Consider the following 16,894-nt stretch of genomic DNA (forward strand, 5'->3'; position numbering starts at 1 on the left):
TGGTGAGTGAAAATCATCTACTATGTATGTGCTTCTAAGTAAAATAATAAGTTATGAGTGTGGGATATCCCTAAACTTTGGACTTCGCTGATCGGGGAAATTTCATCAATTACATTGGCGTTAAATTTGTAATGGGGTTGAGGGTCATCGTAGAATTTGAGCACTAAATGCTGCCATTCTTCCATGAGCCAAAGAACCCCGATCCTGTTGAAAAATTGACCAATTTATTCTTCTTTCAAAACACAATTAATTTCAAAATATAAATAATCATATGTCTATTCATAATTATTTCAATACTTAAATCAATAGAAGTATTTTTATAATCTTTTAAGTAACCCAGAATGCTTTAACAGTACTTCAATTTTTAAGTTTATTCTCGATATGACTATGATTACAAGATTCCCCTCAAATTTTTGTATCGTATATCTTAAAATATAAAAATATCAGAGATTTTCCTCCAAATTATATATATATGAAAACCATAGCTCTAATATCATAAACAAAAGGAAGAATCTAGTGGGAAAAGTGAGTTTTATTGACGAATAAGAAAATATACGTTGTAGCTTTACATACAATCCCAAAAGTCAAACAATCATAACTGTGAATATAATAAGAGGAACATACTTCTCTCTCTAGTCTCTAGAGAGACTTTCCCCTGGGTTGCTCTTTATTTCTGCTAGGGCTAGTCCCTCTTTGTTTTGGCCACCAGTTGGTCTTCCTTTGTCCCTTTGGGTAAGGGAAGGTCACTCCTTCCCCAATCCAAACGTGGGTCTCCCTCTCTTGATGGGTTGTGGTATAAATATTTTTTTAGATCTCAGATTTTTATTTGGTTGCTTATATTTTGATGCTACTTTTTTTCTTCCTTTTTCTTCCTTTCTTAGTTTTTTTTAGTTTGTTTTTTACTAGTGGTTCTTGATTGCAGGTGAAGACTGGTTTGGTTGTCTCTAGGACGTTCACAATGTCCACGCTGGTTTTAGGTTACTCTGGTCCTTTACAGGCGCAGAGCTCTACCTTTCTTGTTGTCTTCGTCGAGCTTATTGGGTGCATGAGATCCTTTCTCTTTACTGCTATGTTCCTCCTCCGATGATGATGGTTGATCTGTGCCTTTTTAGGTTTTTTCTCACAACATCCTTTAGATTGTTTATGGGCTTACATGTTATTTTCTATTTTTTCACCTTAGTTAACGGAGGCGAGAGTTGTAAGGAGAGCCTTCTTTTCTTCGCCAGAAAGGTTTTTAGGCATCCTTGAGTTTTGATGTTCCCCTAGGTTGGTGGATTTAAGGTGAAGAGCGACGCTTCCCCTTAGTTGCTTATAAATCTATCCTTTGAACCTAGTACATCAATTGTTTCAGGGTTTCATGGACTCAGGCCTCTTGTGCCTACTGTAATGGGTTTGGGTCTTAAACTTAGTGGTTTATTTGTTGAGCCTTGTACTTTTTTGTATCTGGAACTTCTATAGCCGTCTCTGATGTTTTGGGGTTTAAGCCTCTTCTTAGTGCATCTTAGTTTTAGCAAGCAAAAAGAAAAACCAGACAGTTACACAATACATATGGTAACTAAAGGTAAAGATAAATTACAATAACAATGACTCATAGCTACAACACTTCTTGCAGAAGCACTAAGGACATGTTTAAATCGGCCCCATGAGTGTAAAAATAGTTGAGAAAGACAAATTTGTTTGTAGTGAATTGTATGGAACTTCATCAAATTGTTCCTCCATATCTCTTTTTTTTTTTTTTTTTTGGCTCTTTTACCAATATGTTATGTAGTATATGTATTTTTTAAGGGGAAAAAACATATATTTTAGTAACATGTACTTTCTCTTAGTAATAAGAGTCTAATTTTTTTTTTTTATTGCTGTGAATGATGATTTTTTAAATATTACTAAAATAAATAATTAATGATATTAAATTTCATTGATTTGGTATGATAATATTATCTCCATTTGATAATGCAACACCGATATGATATGATGACATTATATCTTTTATGATTTGACATATTATATCATTATCGTGATGATGTAGCACCACATTATATACCATTATCAATGGCATTATTTTTTATGATAATATGATATTCTATTTAAACTTTATATCACTTAATATGGTACTAACTATCGTGTAATTATTGAGTATGTCATGTATTTTGAATTGACTGTAAAATAAAATTTAAATAATGAATATTAAAATAGTAAAATTTTAAAATATATGAAAAAATAAGGGAGAGGAAGAGACATAATGAATAACATATGTAAATAGAGCGGGAAAAAGACTTAAAAGGCTCAATTGCGAGCAGTGTCCCAACTTGCGAGGGAGGAGTAGTGGCTAGTGTTGCACGAGGGAGGAGTAGCGGCTTGCGTCACAAGGGAGATGATGAGAAAGAAGAAGATGATGCTGGAGGTGGCTGCAAATGGAGAGAGGCTAGGGAGAAAAGAGGCGGCTGCAAAAAATAAGATTTAGAGTTTTGTAATGTTGTTTATATATGGTGACCGTTGGATTAAATTTTTCTTATGGATTTCGGTTATTTAATTAAATCAAACTGAAAATTGATATATTAATAAATCAATAATCGAATCAAATTGAATATGTTAAATAATTGAATTGATCAGTTTGATTTGATTCGATTATTAATTAACAATAAAAAACTGCTAATCTTAATATTATAAATATATGATATGAAGTTTACATAGAATACCATATCATCATCTAAGATAACGTCACAATATAATATTCACATCATTTATATGGTATGCCATGTCATTATGAAATGTATCATTATGTCAATAAATGACACATTATCATTATCATGCTATTGATAAAATTTAATTTATTTTGTTAATTATTTATCGTAACAGTGCTAAATAAATGGATTCATATGTTTTCGTTTACAATTAAAAAAAGTTTAGATCGTTGTGGTTAAAAGTGCAAAATTCTCCTTTTTTTATCATACTATCTAGCATTTAAAAACCAGTTAAGGATAATAACGACAAAGATTAAACTCAAAACCTTTTAGTCTGAGTGAGGTAAGTGTTCCAGGCATATTGAGCAGTTATTATGCTTTATTTGTCTTCAAAACCTTTTTAAAATTAATTTTTATACTTTATTTGTCTTCAATATTTTTATAAAAAATAAATTTATTACTATTATGACTACTATTGTTATGCTTTTTATTTTTTATTAAACAAAATGTAAAGAATATTTATTTCAAAACACTATTTTATCTAATTTAAATATAATCTCTATAATTTTTTGTAATTATTGAGAAGGAAAAAATAATATAATTGAAAAAAATATAACATTATTGAATTTAATATATGTGAAAATATTTATTTCAAAAGATTGTTTTATTAATTAAATAAAACTTTAAGTATTATATTATAATTTATTTGCTAATTTTTTAAATTTAGTTTAGTATATTAGTTAAAATTGTGACTAATTTTAAAGTTTTGATTTTATTGATAAAAAATAAAGTTTAAGATATAAATATAATTTTTTTTTATAAATATTTGAATTATTTTATCCCATAACTCAAAAAAAATATATTTAAAATAGAAAATTTATTATTATTATATATTATTATTATAACTTTTTTTTAACATATCTAATAATAACATTAAATATGCTCCTCATTATTTTATTTATTTATTTATTTATTTTATTAATGAACAACTTAACTTTTTTATTTTTTATAATTATACTTTCTACTTTTATATTTCAATAAATCTATCCCACTATTAATGACATTAATAATCGCATGTTAAAAATAAATTATTGGCCAAATATATGTTATATTTGTCAAAAAAAAGTTTTGTTACATATGTTAAAAGTAAAAGATTTCAAGATTTTTTTTTTCATTAACTCTATATAATATTATTCTATTATTTCTGTCAATTATAGCTTGAAATTAAAATATATATATATTTTTAAAAAAAATTATTCAAAAGATGAAATAAAATGATACCATATTCTCTTTTTTAACTAATTTTGAATTTAAGTCATAAATATATAAAAAAAAATTTAAATTATAAAATCAGTGATTTGTCCCATAATATATCTACTTGACATAAATTCAAATTAGTACAGAATGAAAACTTTAAATACCGGATACTAAGTAAAAAAAAAAAAAAAAAAAAGTAAATACTAGAGAGAGCGATTTTTACTTGCTACGATAATGAAGTGGTGTGGAACCGAACTTTACCATCTCCATTCTTGCTCCAATAAATATAAGAATCGAATGAAAAAGAGAAATTTTAAGAGTTTATAGTAATAGAAGAACGAAGAAGAAAATACATCATCAATCATTTATTAATTAGTAAACGCCAATATTCCATCAGCACGGAATAGTAAGATCAGAAAGAGATGACTGAATGAAGTGCCGACGATGGCTATACTAATAAAATAAGCTAAGCACTATTACTAACAACCCTTTTTGTATATCCCGATGCAATCCTTGTTTATTGCATGTGGAATGCAATAGTTTTTTGCAGGGCCGCAGTTAAAATCTGGTTGATTTTTATTCAAACCCTTATAAGGATTTGAGTAAGCAGCAGCAGCGAGCTTTCCACTGAACTCGGAGTCCATCATGAACTCAAAATCAACGTTTGCATCCCCTACGGAGAAGTGGTTGCCATCTGTGGCCTTTGGAACAGCAGCTCTGCAATTGCTTGTGCTCAGCAGAATCAACACCACCACTGCCATGACTGACACTGATTCAGAGAAACACCTCATATTTTGTTTTGCCTCTATTTTCTTGTTATTTTCTGCTGCTGTGCTGTGCTGTGTAGCCATATTAAATAATAGGAGCTTCACGTGAGTTGTGGTTGTGTGAAAGCGACTTCACCAAACCAATTGATAGAAACATGCCGATAACTTTTTGTCTTCACTGTAAAATTATTCCTCTTTTAAAATAACTAGTTTGGCCTTTCATTCATCACATGTGGCATGTCATGTCATGTAATGTCTCTTCCAGCTTTATAAATTCAAATTTTTATTTTACTAAAGATTTGATTTATATTAAAAATAAATTTATTGCTTTATTTTTTTACACAAATTACATATATACTCTTATTAATTCAAATTAACACTCTTATTTATATTAAAATTGGTAATTTGCAATTGGTTGGTTATAAGGATTTTTAGATAAAGGTGTTGTACATCTCTTAGCTATGTGTGTGCTGTCCATGTAGATAGTTTCTATCCCTATTCTTGTAGATATCTTATCCCTATTCGTCGGTGGTAATGCAAGTCTCTCGCGTTCAATTTATATATACACAATAAAATATAATATGCCGAAATTTAAATCAGAAGAGTCTAAATTTATTCTTAAATTATATAATAAAAATAATAAAATTATTAAATTTTATTTTAATTTATTTTTAAATTATTATAAACAAATTTTAAAAGTTCAAATGAGACCAAATAAAATGAGAAGAGTATAGTTCTACTTTTAATTAAATCTTGATAAGGGACATGAAATTTGATATGTTTTATCTTAGAGTATAGTTTAGGGGTAAATATGGTATTTTAATTTTTTTAATTGAAATAATTTAACTTGTTATTTTTAGATTTATTTTTTTTAAATTTAAAATTTATGAAATCCATAAAATAATATAACATTATTCATAAAACACTTTTTTTTTGAAATTTAAAATTTATTTTCTGAATTTAAATAATTTAATATATAATTTTAATTGTATAAATAAATTAGCAACTAATTAAGATGATTAAAAAATATCACTTTTTAACTATAAAAATAGTTTATAAAATTAAATTAAATAATGAATTAATAGTTTTTTAAAAAAATTAAGTAGAGATTTGGAGTTGAAATTTAAAAATGAGAAGCAAATTTTTTGAATTGAAAAAGAATTAAAAAAGAAGATACTAAATAGATAAAATTATATGAATATTAAATAATATAAATATTTAAGTTTGCTAACAATTTTTTTATAAAAAGACTAATGAATTTGATTTTATAAAATATAAGATATTTCAATCGATTAATTTTAAAATAGAAATAAATTAATAAATTTTTTAATATTAATTTCTTTTTTTTTTTAAAAAATTCAGATTACTATAATCTTTTGCCAATGTATATATAAGACAATTCTAATTTAGACTGAATTTACAGTAACATCCATGATGGTATGATAGCCATAGACCCACCATGTGTTCTTCTTCTTCTTCTTCCACTTTTGCTGATAGCTCTCTGACCTTCTGTCCAGTAGCCTCTATACCAAATATATCTCAGTTTTTGTCTCTGCAATTTACATCCTCAAATTACTTACATGGATAAAGATATTTATTAGCAAACTCATACATGGAAAAAAAAAAATAAATTTAGATAAAAGAAGAAATTTAATTGATATTCAGATGAATTAGGAACCTAAGTCATTGTATTGATTTTGCTCCTTGTGTATCTTGAATTCAAATCCAACTGCATTGATTCAGCTTGAAGTTTTAATAAAATTATAAATTAATTTGTGTCTGCTAAAATCCTTAGATTTAATAACCAAAGTGTCAAGTGGAGTTTGCCACTTTTTCTTTTTTGCTGAAAGAGTTGAATAGAAAAGTTACAAGGTTCAAAGCTAAAGATTAGCATCCAGACAAAGCCCCACAACTTGGCCCAAGAACAAGCAAAATCTTAGAGTTGCAGGGCTTTGACTTGAGAAGAATAAGGGAACAGAGGCCTTGTAGCTAAGAGTCATTAGAAACACTTCATCCACCAAAGGGAGCATAGAACTAAGGATTCCTTTCTTAAAAGAGATGTCATACATGACACAAGAAAAACAAATCAAACCCAAAAGTACCCTAGAAGAGACTATCAACTCTAGCAGAGAAACTCCAGGTCATACGCAAAAAGAAAGAAGAAAAGCACAAACAGACGTAATTATGAGTTTATTTAATTATGCATATATAATTAGCTATTTATTAAATTCGATTGAAATATTCAAGATTGGTCTGATTTCAATTTAAAAATTTTAAACATTAAATTCTTTTTTTTCTAGATGATTTAATTTTAATTCAAATATTTAAATCATTTTGCTATGTCAATTATAAATTTATGCTGACATCTGTGTTTGAATTTTGTACTAGCAATTGTGGTTGGCTCGATCAATTGCTGCAACTAATTAGTTAATTCTTTTGGTTAATAATTAATTATACATTAAATTTTGTTAAATATTAAAAAATATTTTGAAATGTCTTTTAAAAATAAAATAAAATAAAATTATAGTAATTAATTTATATATTATTATAATTTAAAGTGGACAACAATTTTAAAATAATTAAAATAAATAAAAATGATAAAAAATAAAATAATTTTTAAAAATATTTTATTACGACTTTAGTTTCTAATTAATAAAAATTTAAAATTTTTAATGTGAAGGGCAATCATGACATATTCTCACAATTTTACTCTACATGCTGCAATTTAGCATAATTAGTTTGGCTTTTGGTGCTATTCTAGAGACGCAATTTTTCCAATTTTTTTTTAGGTCACAATCAATAGTCTAAATACTTATTATTACATAATTTGATTTTTTATTATATTTTTAACATTAAAAATAAATAAAAAACTATTTTATAAAAATAAAATATAAAAATATTTTAATAAATTTTTTAAAATATAAAAACCGATTTATCAATAACCATAATATTTAGAGATTAAATTATAAATTTAAGTATTTAAATGATCTGAAAAATTAAATTTTTAATTTTTTTAAATTCAATTAATATACATGCCACCAGATTAATCATACAATGCTTAAAAAAAAAGCAAACATGAATGAATTCTCATTAATGGATCCAATGTGCATTATTGATTTTTAGGTGGTTAACCCAACAAACCTATACATGAAAGCTTTCCCTTTTCTTTAATCTATTTATTATAAATACACATTATTTTTATTTATTCTCATAATTTAATGGAATATAAATGCATTTAAATTTTAATTAATTAGTTTATTTAATCTCAATTAAAATTCAATTTTTTAGTCATTATATTATTATAAAAAACTGCCATACAAAATCAAAAAAATTAAAAAGAAAAAAGATATCACTAGAATTTTCTCTTAAATATATTTCATTTCAGTATATGTATAATTACGGAAAATTTTTAATTAAAGTGGATTTTATATATTTCTTTTATGAATGACTCTTTGAAACTATTTCCCGTAGGCAAAGGGTTGGATACTGCACAGTTTAATTGTTTTTACATGAACATGGAAAGCTCCAGTTTTCTCTTTTGCCAAATTAGAATCAGCAGATGAGACAGAGAAGGAAAGGCCGCAAATGGCATATATTTGCTCTAATTCCCAATTCCACACATGTTTTTTTTCAAGCAGTCTTTTACTTTTTCTAACAATCAAGGACAACCGTAATCAATGCCTAAACTTTCCTTTTTTCTTTTTGTTTTTTGAAAAATAAAGGCCTGAACTTTCATTATTTTCTTGACCAACTTATACAGAACGCGTGAAAGAGAGAGAATATATGGACATTGCCCTTTAAAGCTTTTGTTGAAATTTAATCTTTAGGGAGAAAATGGTCATCGGAGTTGGAAACAAGGAAAGAAGGTGGTGGATTCCGCAACTTCTTTATTTATCTTGAACTTGTTTAGCCATTCTCTTTGGGTGACAGTACAATATCATATTACAAAAAACCCAAGAAGGACAAGCCATTTTGCTTTATGTAGATTTGTTCAATTTAGCAGAAGTATTTGTTCCTTGAAGAAGATGAAGTTTGGGAAAGAATTCGCGGCCCAGATGGTGCAGGAATGGCAAGAAGCATATATGGATTATAACTATCTGAAGACAATTTTAAAAGATGTCCTGCATTTCAGACAGAGAAACTCTCCATCTGCCCCGGCGGCTGCAGCAACCTCAAAAGGTTCTTTGAAGAGAAGGGTATCTCTCTATAGAGCCTTCAGTGGCCTAACAAGCCGATATAGAGGCTCTCCGAGAAAGAACATCAATGAAGACGAAGTGATATTAACAAGCGCAGTGAAAGAAGAGGGAGGAGAAGGCCGTTATCAGACCATGTTTATGAATGCATCAGAGGAAGGAGGAGAATATGAGCTTATGTTCTTTAGGAGGCTTGATGATGAGTTCAATAAGGTGGTTAATTTTTACAAGAAAAAAGTCGAAGAAGTAATGGCAGAGGCAGAGGATTTGACTAGGCAAATGGATGCGTTGATTGCGCTAAGGATCAAAGTGGAGAATCCAGAGCTTGGAGGAACAAAAATGGAGAATGTCGGAATTTCCTTGAATTCGGTGTCAATTGTTCATCCTATCAATGGAGGAACTAGAACCCCAGGTTAGGGAAAATCCAAGTTATGTTTACTTAGATGTGTTTCGACTTCGATTATGTATCTAAATTTACATAAATTTTCCATTTCAAGAATGGTCGCAAATGGAGGTGATTCCAGAAGTTGAGATGAGCACTGAAGCAAATTCAGTTAATGATAAAAGAGGCAGCGATGATGAAAGTTCTGCATCCAGTAGGCAGAGCAAAGCCAAGCATGGCATTTTGGGATTTGAACCGGCTTCGTTAGAAGTTCTAGATCGTGTGAAGATCAATATTGAGCCTGAAACTCCTGTATCTACAATGAAAAATATCACTGCAAGTTCCAAATCAGATTTGTCCTATAGCAAGGAAGAACTGAGGAAAGCCGAGGGACTAATGGCTCGGGCTTTTATTGTATTTTACCAAAAGCTTCGACTTCTGAAAAGCTATTGGTAATGCGTTGTGCTCCTGGAGTTCTACTGAGTTTTATTTAGTATAACTGACCCTTTTGCTGAATTATGTTGCAGCTTCTTGAACCAATTAGCATTCTCCAAGATCATGAAAAAATATGACAAGGTACTAGAACTTCTGATTTTTGACATAAACTCTCAGCTGCAAGTTTCAAATAGATTTTACTAATTTGTGTTAAATGCAGATCACTTCAAGGAATGCGTCGAAAGCTTACCTAAATATGGTGGATGCTTCTTATCTGGGAAGCTCTGAAGAGGTGAGGCAAATAGTTCATTTATGGAATGAGTTACTCTGGACACTCTCAACGCTTGTGTCTGAAAAATATTTTTCCCTGCAGGTCACTAAGCTCATGGAGAGGGTGGAGGCTACCTTCATTAAGCACTTTGCAAATGGGAATCATAGAAAAGGGATGAACACTTTAAGACCAAAAGCTAAAAGGGAAAAGCACAGAACTACATTCTCGTTGGGTAAGATCAGAACTACATTCCTCGTGTTGGTTTTTAGGAGGAGGAGAATAAGAGATGTGAATGAGACTGAATTGCATACAAATTTATTGATCATACTGCTATTTATAGCGCCAAATAGTTCTTTATCAGACATATGCCTGCAGGTTTCTTCTCTGGCTGCTCTTTCGCACTTGTGGTTGCAGTCATTGTGCTCATACATGCAAGAGATGTCCTCAACAGTCCAGGAGGTCCAAAGTATATGGAAAACATATTTCCACTCTACTCGTAAGTACTCTAGAAGCACTTTTGAGATTCTTGGATGTTCCATGTTCTTTGTTGTTTGATGTTAAAAATTTGTTTCTCCCTATTGCAGGTTCTTTGGGTTCATAGTCCTGCACATGCTACTGTATGCTGCAAATATATACTTCTGGAAACGTTACAGGGTCAATTATACATTCATATTCGGCTTCAAGCAAGGAACAGAATTGGGTTACAGAGATGTCTTACTTCTTGGTTCTGGTCTGGCAGTGCTCACATTAGGTGGTGTCCTCTCAAATTTGGATATGGAGATGGACCCAAGAACAAGAGACTTCAAAGCAGCTACTGAATTAATCCCTTTGGGTCTACTCACGGTAGTCTTCTATACTCAGTGCTTGAATCATCATCTCTATTGATCAAATACACATTTGCCTGTTAAACCTGAACTGTGTTTCAAAATTCAATGCAGCTTGTGCTTCTGATAACATTCTGCCCTTTCAATATAATGTACCGGTCAAGTCGCTTCTTCCTGATCCAATGTGCTCTTCATTGTCTACTTGCTCCTCTTTATAAGGTAACAAGAATTGAAAGAGTTCCAGAAACATAACAGTAAATTTCAGGCAGAGAGATCCTCATATTGTTCCTTTTATGTTTCTGTAGGTTACCCTTCCTGATTTTTTCTTGGCAGATCAGCTTACTAGCCAGGTTTGACATAGTTATTACGTCATAACATGTTAATTTCTTGAGCTTCATTCAATTTTTCTTTTTCAAATTTGAGCTGTATTCACTACTGAATTTCAGGTGCAAGCTTTCAGAAATTTGGAATTCTACATTTGCTACTATGGTTGGGGAGACTTCAAAAGGAGGTCAAATAAATGCATTGAAAGCAAAGTTTTTGAAAGTTTCTATTTTGTTGTAGCAATTATTCCATATTGGATCCGCTTCCTTCAGGTAAATGTTTCTTTCAACCACAATTCTTTTCTGATGTGTCCCTTTTTCTTATTCAACAATGGAGCTCACAAAATTCTATAATATTTTAGTGTCTTCGCAGATTTTTTGAAGAAAAAGACTCTATGCAAATCTATAATTCAGTAAAATACTTGTCAACAATTGTTGCAGTTGCCTTGAGGACATGTTATGATCTGAAAAGGGGAATGACTTGGAAGATCTTGGCTGCAGCCACCTCAGGATTTGCAACTATTATTAGCACATACTGGGACATTGTAATAGACTGGGGCCTTCTGCGACGAAATTCAAGAAATCCATGGCTTAGAGATAAGCTTGTGATACCAAATAAAAGTGTTTACTTTGTGGCAATGGTAAGAAAACATGTGAATTATTTTCCTAGTGGACATAGTTGCAGCCTTCCTAAGTAACAAAAACTTGTGGTAAATGGCAGGGGCTGAATGTTGTGCTGAGACTTGCTTGGATGCAGACAGTGTTGGGCTTTAGACAAGCACCTTTCTTGCATAGGACAGCATTAACTGCAATTGTTGCCTGCCTGGAGATAATTCGGCGTGGCATCTGGAATTTCTTCAGGTAAATATGACTCCTCCAAGTCTTTAATGCCTTCATTTTCTGATAAATTAGCTGCTACCCACTAACCAGAATACTTAAAAAGGAAGAAACTTGTTTTGACTTGCATTTCCTGCAAAATCTCTAACTTCAATGGTGAATGGCCTAATTTCTTTAAGCAGGTGGGAGGGTGGGGTAGCTCTGACAGATAAATCTGCACTTCATTTCAAAACCGTATTAGTAAAATAAAATTGATAAATATGATAATTTACTACTACTATAATGCTCTAGCCATGTTCAGCTTTATTTGTTTTGTGGTTTATTTTGTTTTTTTGTTTTATATAATTTACATATTCTGTCATTATATCAGTTATTTTAATTAATAAAAAAAAGTTGATCGATGACTGGTATTTTTTTTTTTTTAATTTTATGGAACAGATTGGAGAATGAGCACTTGAACAATGTTGGCAAGTATAGGGCTTTTAAGTCAGTACCCTTACCTTTCTACTATGAAGATGATGAAGACAAGAGTATATGATTATAATGTTTAGGATTGAAAACCTTTGAATCCATACCCACAATTTTTTTTCCCCTCTTTCTGTTTTCTATATATATATATATATATATATGTACAGAATTCAGAGTGAAAGAGAAATGCGAAGATAGAGAGAAGAAGAAGAAGAAAACAATATGATCATAAGCAGAAATGTAAAGACATGGAACCTTTTGTTATGTGGATGCTTGTAGTTTAGGAATTGTCCTCTGTTTCTTCTTTTATTTTTCCACTTGTATCGCTGGTGACATTTGCAACTCTTGCAGAGTTTAGCACAACTACAGTTCTGTACAAGTAGATAATTTGGACAAACTATAGGGACCTGATAATAATTTACCAAAAAAAAAAAACACTAGAATTTAATTTACAGCTTATAAACTGCTGCAGAAAGCATTATTCAGTTTCATAATTACTGTTTGATAAGATAAATCTTTGTTTTCATAAAAAGAGAACAATAAGAGGCAGCATATCACATATATTTTGTTTTTATATAATTATAAGTAATTTAAAAAATAATAAACTATAATTTATGGTATAAAATTAATAAACTATAATGAGATATTTGATGAGGGTATGTTAAATTCTTACTTGTCGTTTTTTGAAATGTGAATTGAGGGAGTAGAATATGAGATCCCTCAAATTTACTCATGTATCTATCATCAGACTAAACTTATGAGTGTTGTCTTTTGTTTTCCACAAAATTGATATGAATATATATATAGTTTAATTAGATTAAATTTTTTCCATAAAATTGATATGAATATATATATATAGTTTAATTAAATAACATTAATTTAAGATAGTGTATGATTTTTTTTAATGGATATGAATAAATGCCAATATTTGGGCAGCACTCAGCAGAATTAATCATTATTGTCTTTGACATTATTTAAAATAATCCAGTAAAATATGTTATGCTTATAAAAAATTCATCTGTACGGAATAGTAAGAGGGGGAGAGAGATGGCTGAAGCACTGACGATCACTATACTGATCAAATAAGCTAACTATTACTAATTACGACACACCGATTGTAAGTCCCACGGTAAATCATTTTTTCCGGTAAGGCAATAGCCTTTGCCACGGCCGCAACCAAAAGCTAGTTTATTTTATCCAAAGAGTCTCATAAGCATTTGTACTAAATATAAGAGTTGGATGAAAAATACAAATTGATTCAGAGAAATTTTAAAAGTTTGTAGCAGTAATAGAAGAAGAAGACATCATCGATCATTTATTACTTAGTAAAGGCCAACATTTCATCTGGAATAATAAGAGACAGAGATGGCTGAAGCGCCGGTGTTGGCTATGCTAGTAAAATAAGCTAAACATTGCGAGTCCGACAGTAAGTCCCGCGGCAATCCTTATTGTTTGGAGGTGGAAGGCAGTAGCCTTTGCCACGGCCGCAATTAAAAACTGCTTTACTTTCATCCAAAGAGTCAAAAGCATTTGTACTACCAGCAGCAGCAAGCATTCTACTGAACTCGGAGTCCATCATGAACTCAACATCCAAGTTTGTATCCCCTACGGAGAAGTGGTTGGCATCCGCGGCCATTGGAACCGCAGCTCTGCAAGGGCTTGTGCGTAGCAGAATCAGCACCAACACTGCTATGACCGACACTGATTCACAGGAAAACCTCATATTCTGCCTCTCCACAAGCCTTTCCCTTGTTGCTTATTATTTTCTGTAGCTGTGCTGTGCAAGTCATATAATTGATGAGAGAGCTTCATGTGAGTTGTGGTTGTGTGAAAGCGACTTAATTAGAACATCCAGGTCATGTCCAACTGCATAAAATATTTTTTTTATTTATTAATTATGTTAAATAATTTCATTAAGTTAACTTAATTTTGGTCATGAGTAATTAATGAATTCAGAAAATTAAAGTTTAAAATAAAACCTTAGCGTTTTACCAAAATAAGCTCAATTTTTATTTTTTTACTATATAAACCCCACACTTTATTTTTCACCCATTTAAACACACTATTGCTCCAAGTACAGTAGTTGATCACAACTGTTTGACATCCAAAAATTTGCAAAGTGAAAATTCAATCTATTTCCTACTGAAATATGCAGACACATAAATTCAAAATCTGGTTCTTCCGATTTTAAGCTCGAAGCCGACTAGAAATCCTAGAAAAGATGTCCTCGGAGGAAAACAACAGTGTTTCCTTCAAATAATGCCACTTCACTCACTCACTGGCGGCCACTATAGGATTTGATAAATGAACTTGGCCCTCTGAGTCTTGCCAGAAAATCAAGTTAAAACATTCGCCTGTTTGCCAATTTGTTATGGAGTAGATTTATTTAAAAAAATTTTCAAGTAAAAATTTCCATTGATTCTTATAAATAAAATTAAAAAAAAAAATCATTTAAAGATAAATTGGATGGTCCAGAGTAACGAAATCCACTGAACTCGGAACCCATCATGAACTCAAAAGTCAAAATCCACGTTTGAAGTGGTTGCCACCTAGAGAACACAGGTCCTGCAATTGCTCATGCTCAACAGAATCAACACCACCACTGATCGAAAAGGAAAACCTCATATTCTGCCTCTTCAACAACAATTGATAGAAACATAGCATGATTTATTGGCCTTACGTTTAGAATGATTCCCTTTTTTAAAATCACTAGTTTCACAGAGTCATGTCCAATTTTATGAATTAAAATCTTTACTTGTGCAATATTTAATTTATATTAAAAAGAAAATTATTGTATTACCTCATTTTAATAGAGTAATTATTGCCTGCTTATATAATTTATTCTAATTAATTAAAATATTTTTATAATTTTAAAATTATATTAAAATATTTTTATATTTTCATTCCGTTAATTAAAAAAAAAATCATTAATTTTTATTACTTGGCGATCACCTTACAAGTCTGCATGGAATCAACGGCTAGACATTTGCACTGAGTGCAGCACGCGGGTTGTAGTTCCTTCATTGAAGTGCCAAGAACACCATCATTCATCGTGAAGTGAAGACCACAAATATCTTGCTGGATGAGAAATGTGTCGCCAAGGTTTCAGATTCCACTAACATGTCAAATCCCCACATCAGCACAGAGGTAAAGGAAGTTTATGATTCTTGAATCCTGAAGCGGTTGACGGAAAAAATATGATGTCTTGGGATTGTTAGATTTGTGACATAATTTTAGTGAACTACTTTTTTCCGATTAGATTGAAGCTTTATTCTTTAATGGTAGGAGACTTACAATCTTACTGGAATATTTTTTTTCTAATTAGTTTAATTCATAAGTGTATGTTACTCTTAAATTGAATAGATTAATAATTAGATTAGGATTGAATGATATAATACTATATGATTAGTATTTGAGATTTTATTAGCAGTATGCAATAAAGTCAAATTGTGAGTAGTCAAGCAGTATACATTATTTTTTATAAATAGAGAAAAATAATTAGTGTTTATAATTATTTTTCTTTATTAATAAATTTATCGTAGAGTAGACTTACGCTGAATTATATTAAATTTTATACTTTTTTTTTTAATGAATGATTATCGTAACAAATTATGATCGAGAATTAAAATTCAAAAAATTAAAAGGTTCGTAGCGTCAAAAGTTTTATAATGTCAAAAATGGCGAGTATAAAGTTTGAGAAGTAACCGGTTGATTGAAAAAATAATTTTAATTTATAGTAAAGTATCATGAAAGATGAATTTATATAATAAGGATTAATTAAAGTTTTAAATGAAAAATAATGAACAACAGTCAACAATAATGATTGAGAGACCCTTCAATAAAGAACACTAAATACAATTTGATTGTTGATACTTCTTAATGTGAAGTGCAATATATTGAAAGAAATTTGACCAATTGTACCAACTGCAAATGAAGAAAGGTATAGATAATTAAGACAATTTAATATTTTTTTAATATATTAATGATCTAATTAGCTGGTATAAAAATAAAAATTGATGATGAGGACAAAATTCTTTTGCTTTTAACCTCTCTCCCATACTTCTATAAAAATTTGGTTAACAGTTGGAGGGGATATTACAATAGTTCAGGATAATCAAACGTTAAGAAAAAAAAAATCACGGCAATAAAAATGAAACTTTTATTACTAATTTGAGTAGTAGTATAAGTGATTTATGTAAAAATAATTCAAAATGTAAATTAAATTTAAGACCAAGAATACACTTTATAGATAAATAATATTTCTAGTATCATGAGATGAGTTACGGTCAATACACTTATAATAAAAAAAAGATTTTGTAGAGCATAAATAATTCAAGAAAAATCATAAAAAAAGAAGCGTTTATAGTTGAAAATGATGAATATAATCTATATCCATTACAAAATAAATTGATAACGGTTTTGCTTGTTCTTTTCACTTTGTTTAAGGAATGGTTTG

The 16,894-nt window shown here is 30.0% G+C and overlaps 2 protein-coding genes across 5 annotated transcripts in view; both read left to right on the top strand.

Annotated features, from left to right (window-relative positions):
- The window catches only part of LOC110621775 (uncharacterized protein At5g39570), a 56,853-nt gene that overhangs the window by 1,107 nt on the left and 38,852 nt on the right, over positions 1–16,894 (top strand). The window lies entirely within an intron of this gene.
- On the top strand, positions 8,284–13,874 carry LOC110618660 (phosphate transporter PHO1 homolog 9). Of its 3 annotated transcripts, XM_021761852.2 has the most exons (13): positions 8,299–9,310; positions 9,396–9,732; positions 9,808–9,856; positions 9,936–10,007; positions 10,089–10,218; positions 10,362–10,482; positions 10,571–10,829; positions 10,925–11,029; positions 11,116–11,160; positions 11,257–11,406; positions 11,496–11,774; positions 11,855–11,994; positions 12,409–13,874. In XM_021761852.2, exons 1-13 carry the CDS (start codon positions 8,731–8,733, stop codon positions 12,506–12,508), a joined length of 2,367 nt encoding a protein of 788 aa, XP_021617544.1. In that variant the 5' UTR covers positions 8,299–8,730; the 3' UTR covers positions 12,509–13,874. The 3 variants fall into 3 exon arrangements, with proteins under 3 accessions (XP_021617561.1, XP_021617551.1, XP_021617544.1); XM_021761869.2 differs by lacking the exons at positions 11,855–11,994; positions 12,409–13,874 and having other exon boundaries at positions 8,284–9,310; positions 11,575–11,714; XM_021761859.2 differs by lacking the exons at positions 11,855–11,994; positions 12,409–13,874 and having other exon boundaries at positions 8,284–9,310; positions 11,507–11,646.

This window comes from Manihot esculenta, chromosome 1 (assembly GCF_001659605.2).
Source record: "Manihot esculenta cultivar AM560-2 chromosome 1, M.esculenta_v8, whole genome shotgun sequence".
Lineage (NCBI taxonomy): Eukaryota > Viridiplantae > Streptophyta > Magnoliopsida > Malpighiales > Euphorbiaceae > Manihot > Manihot esculenta.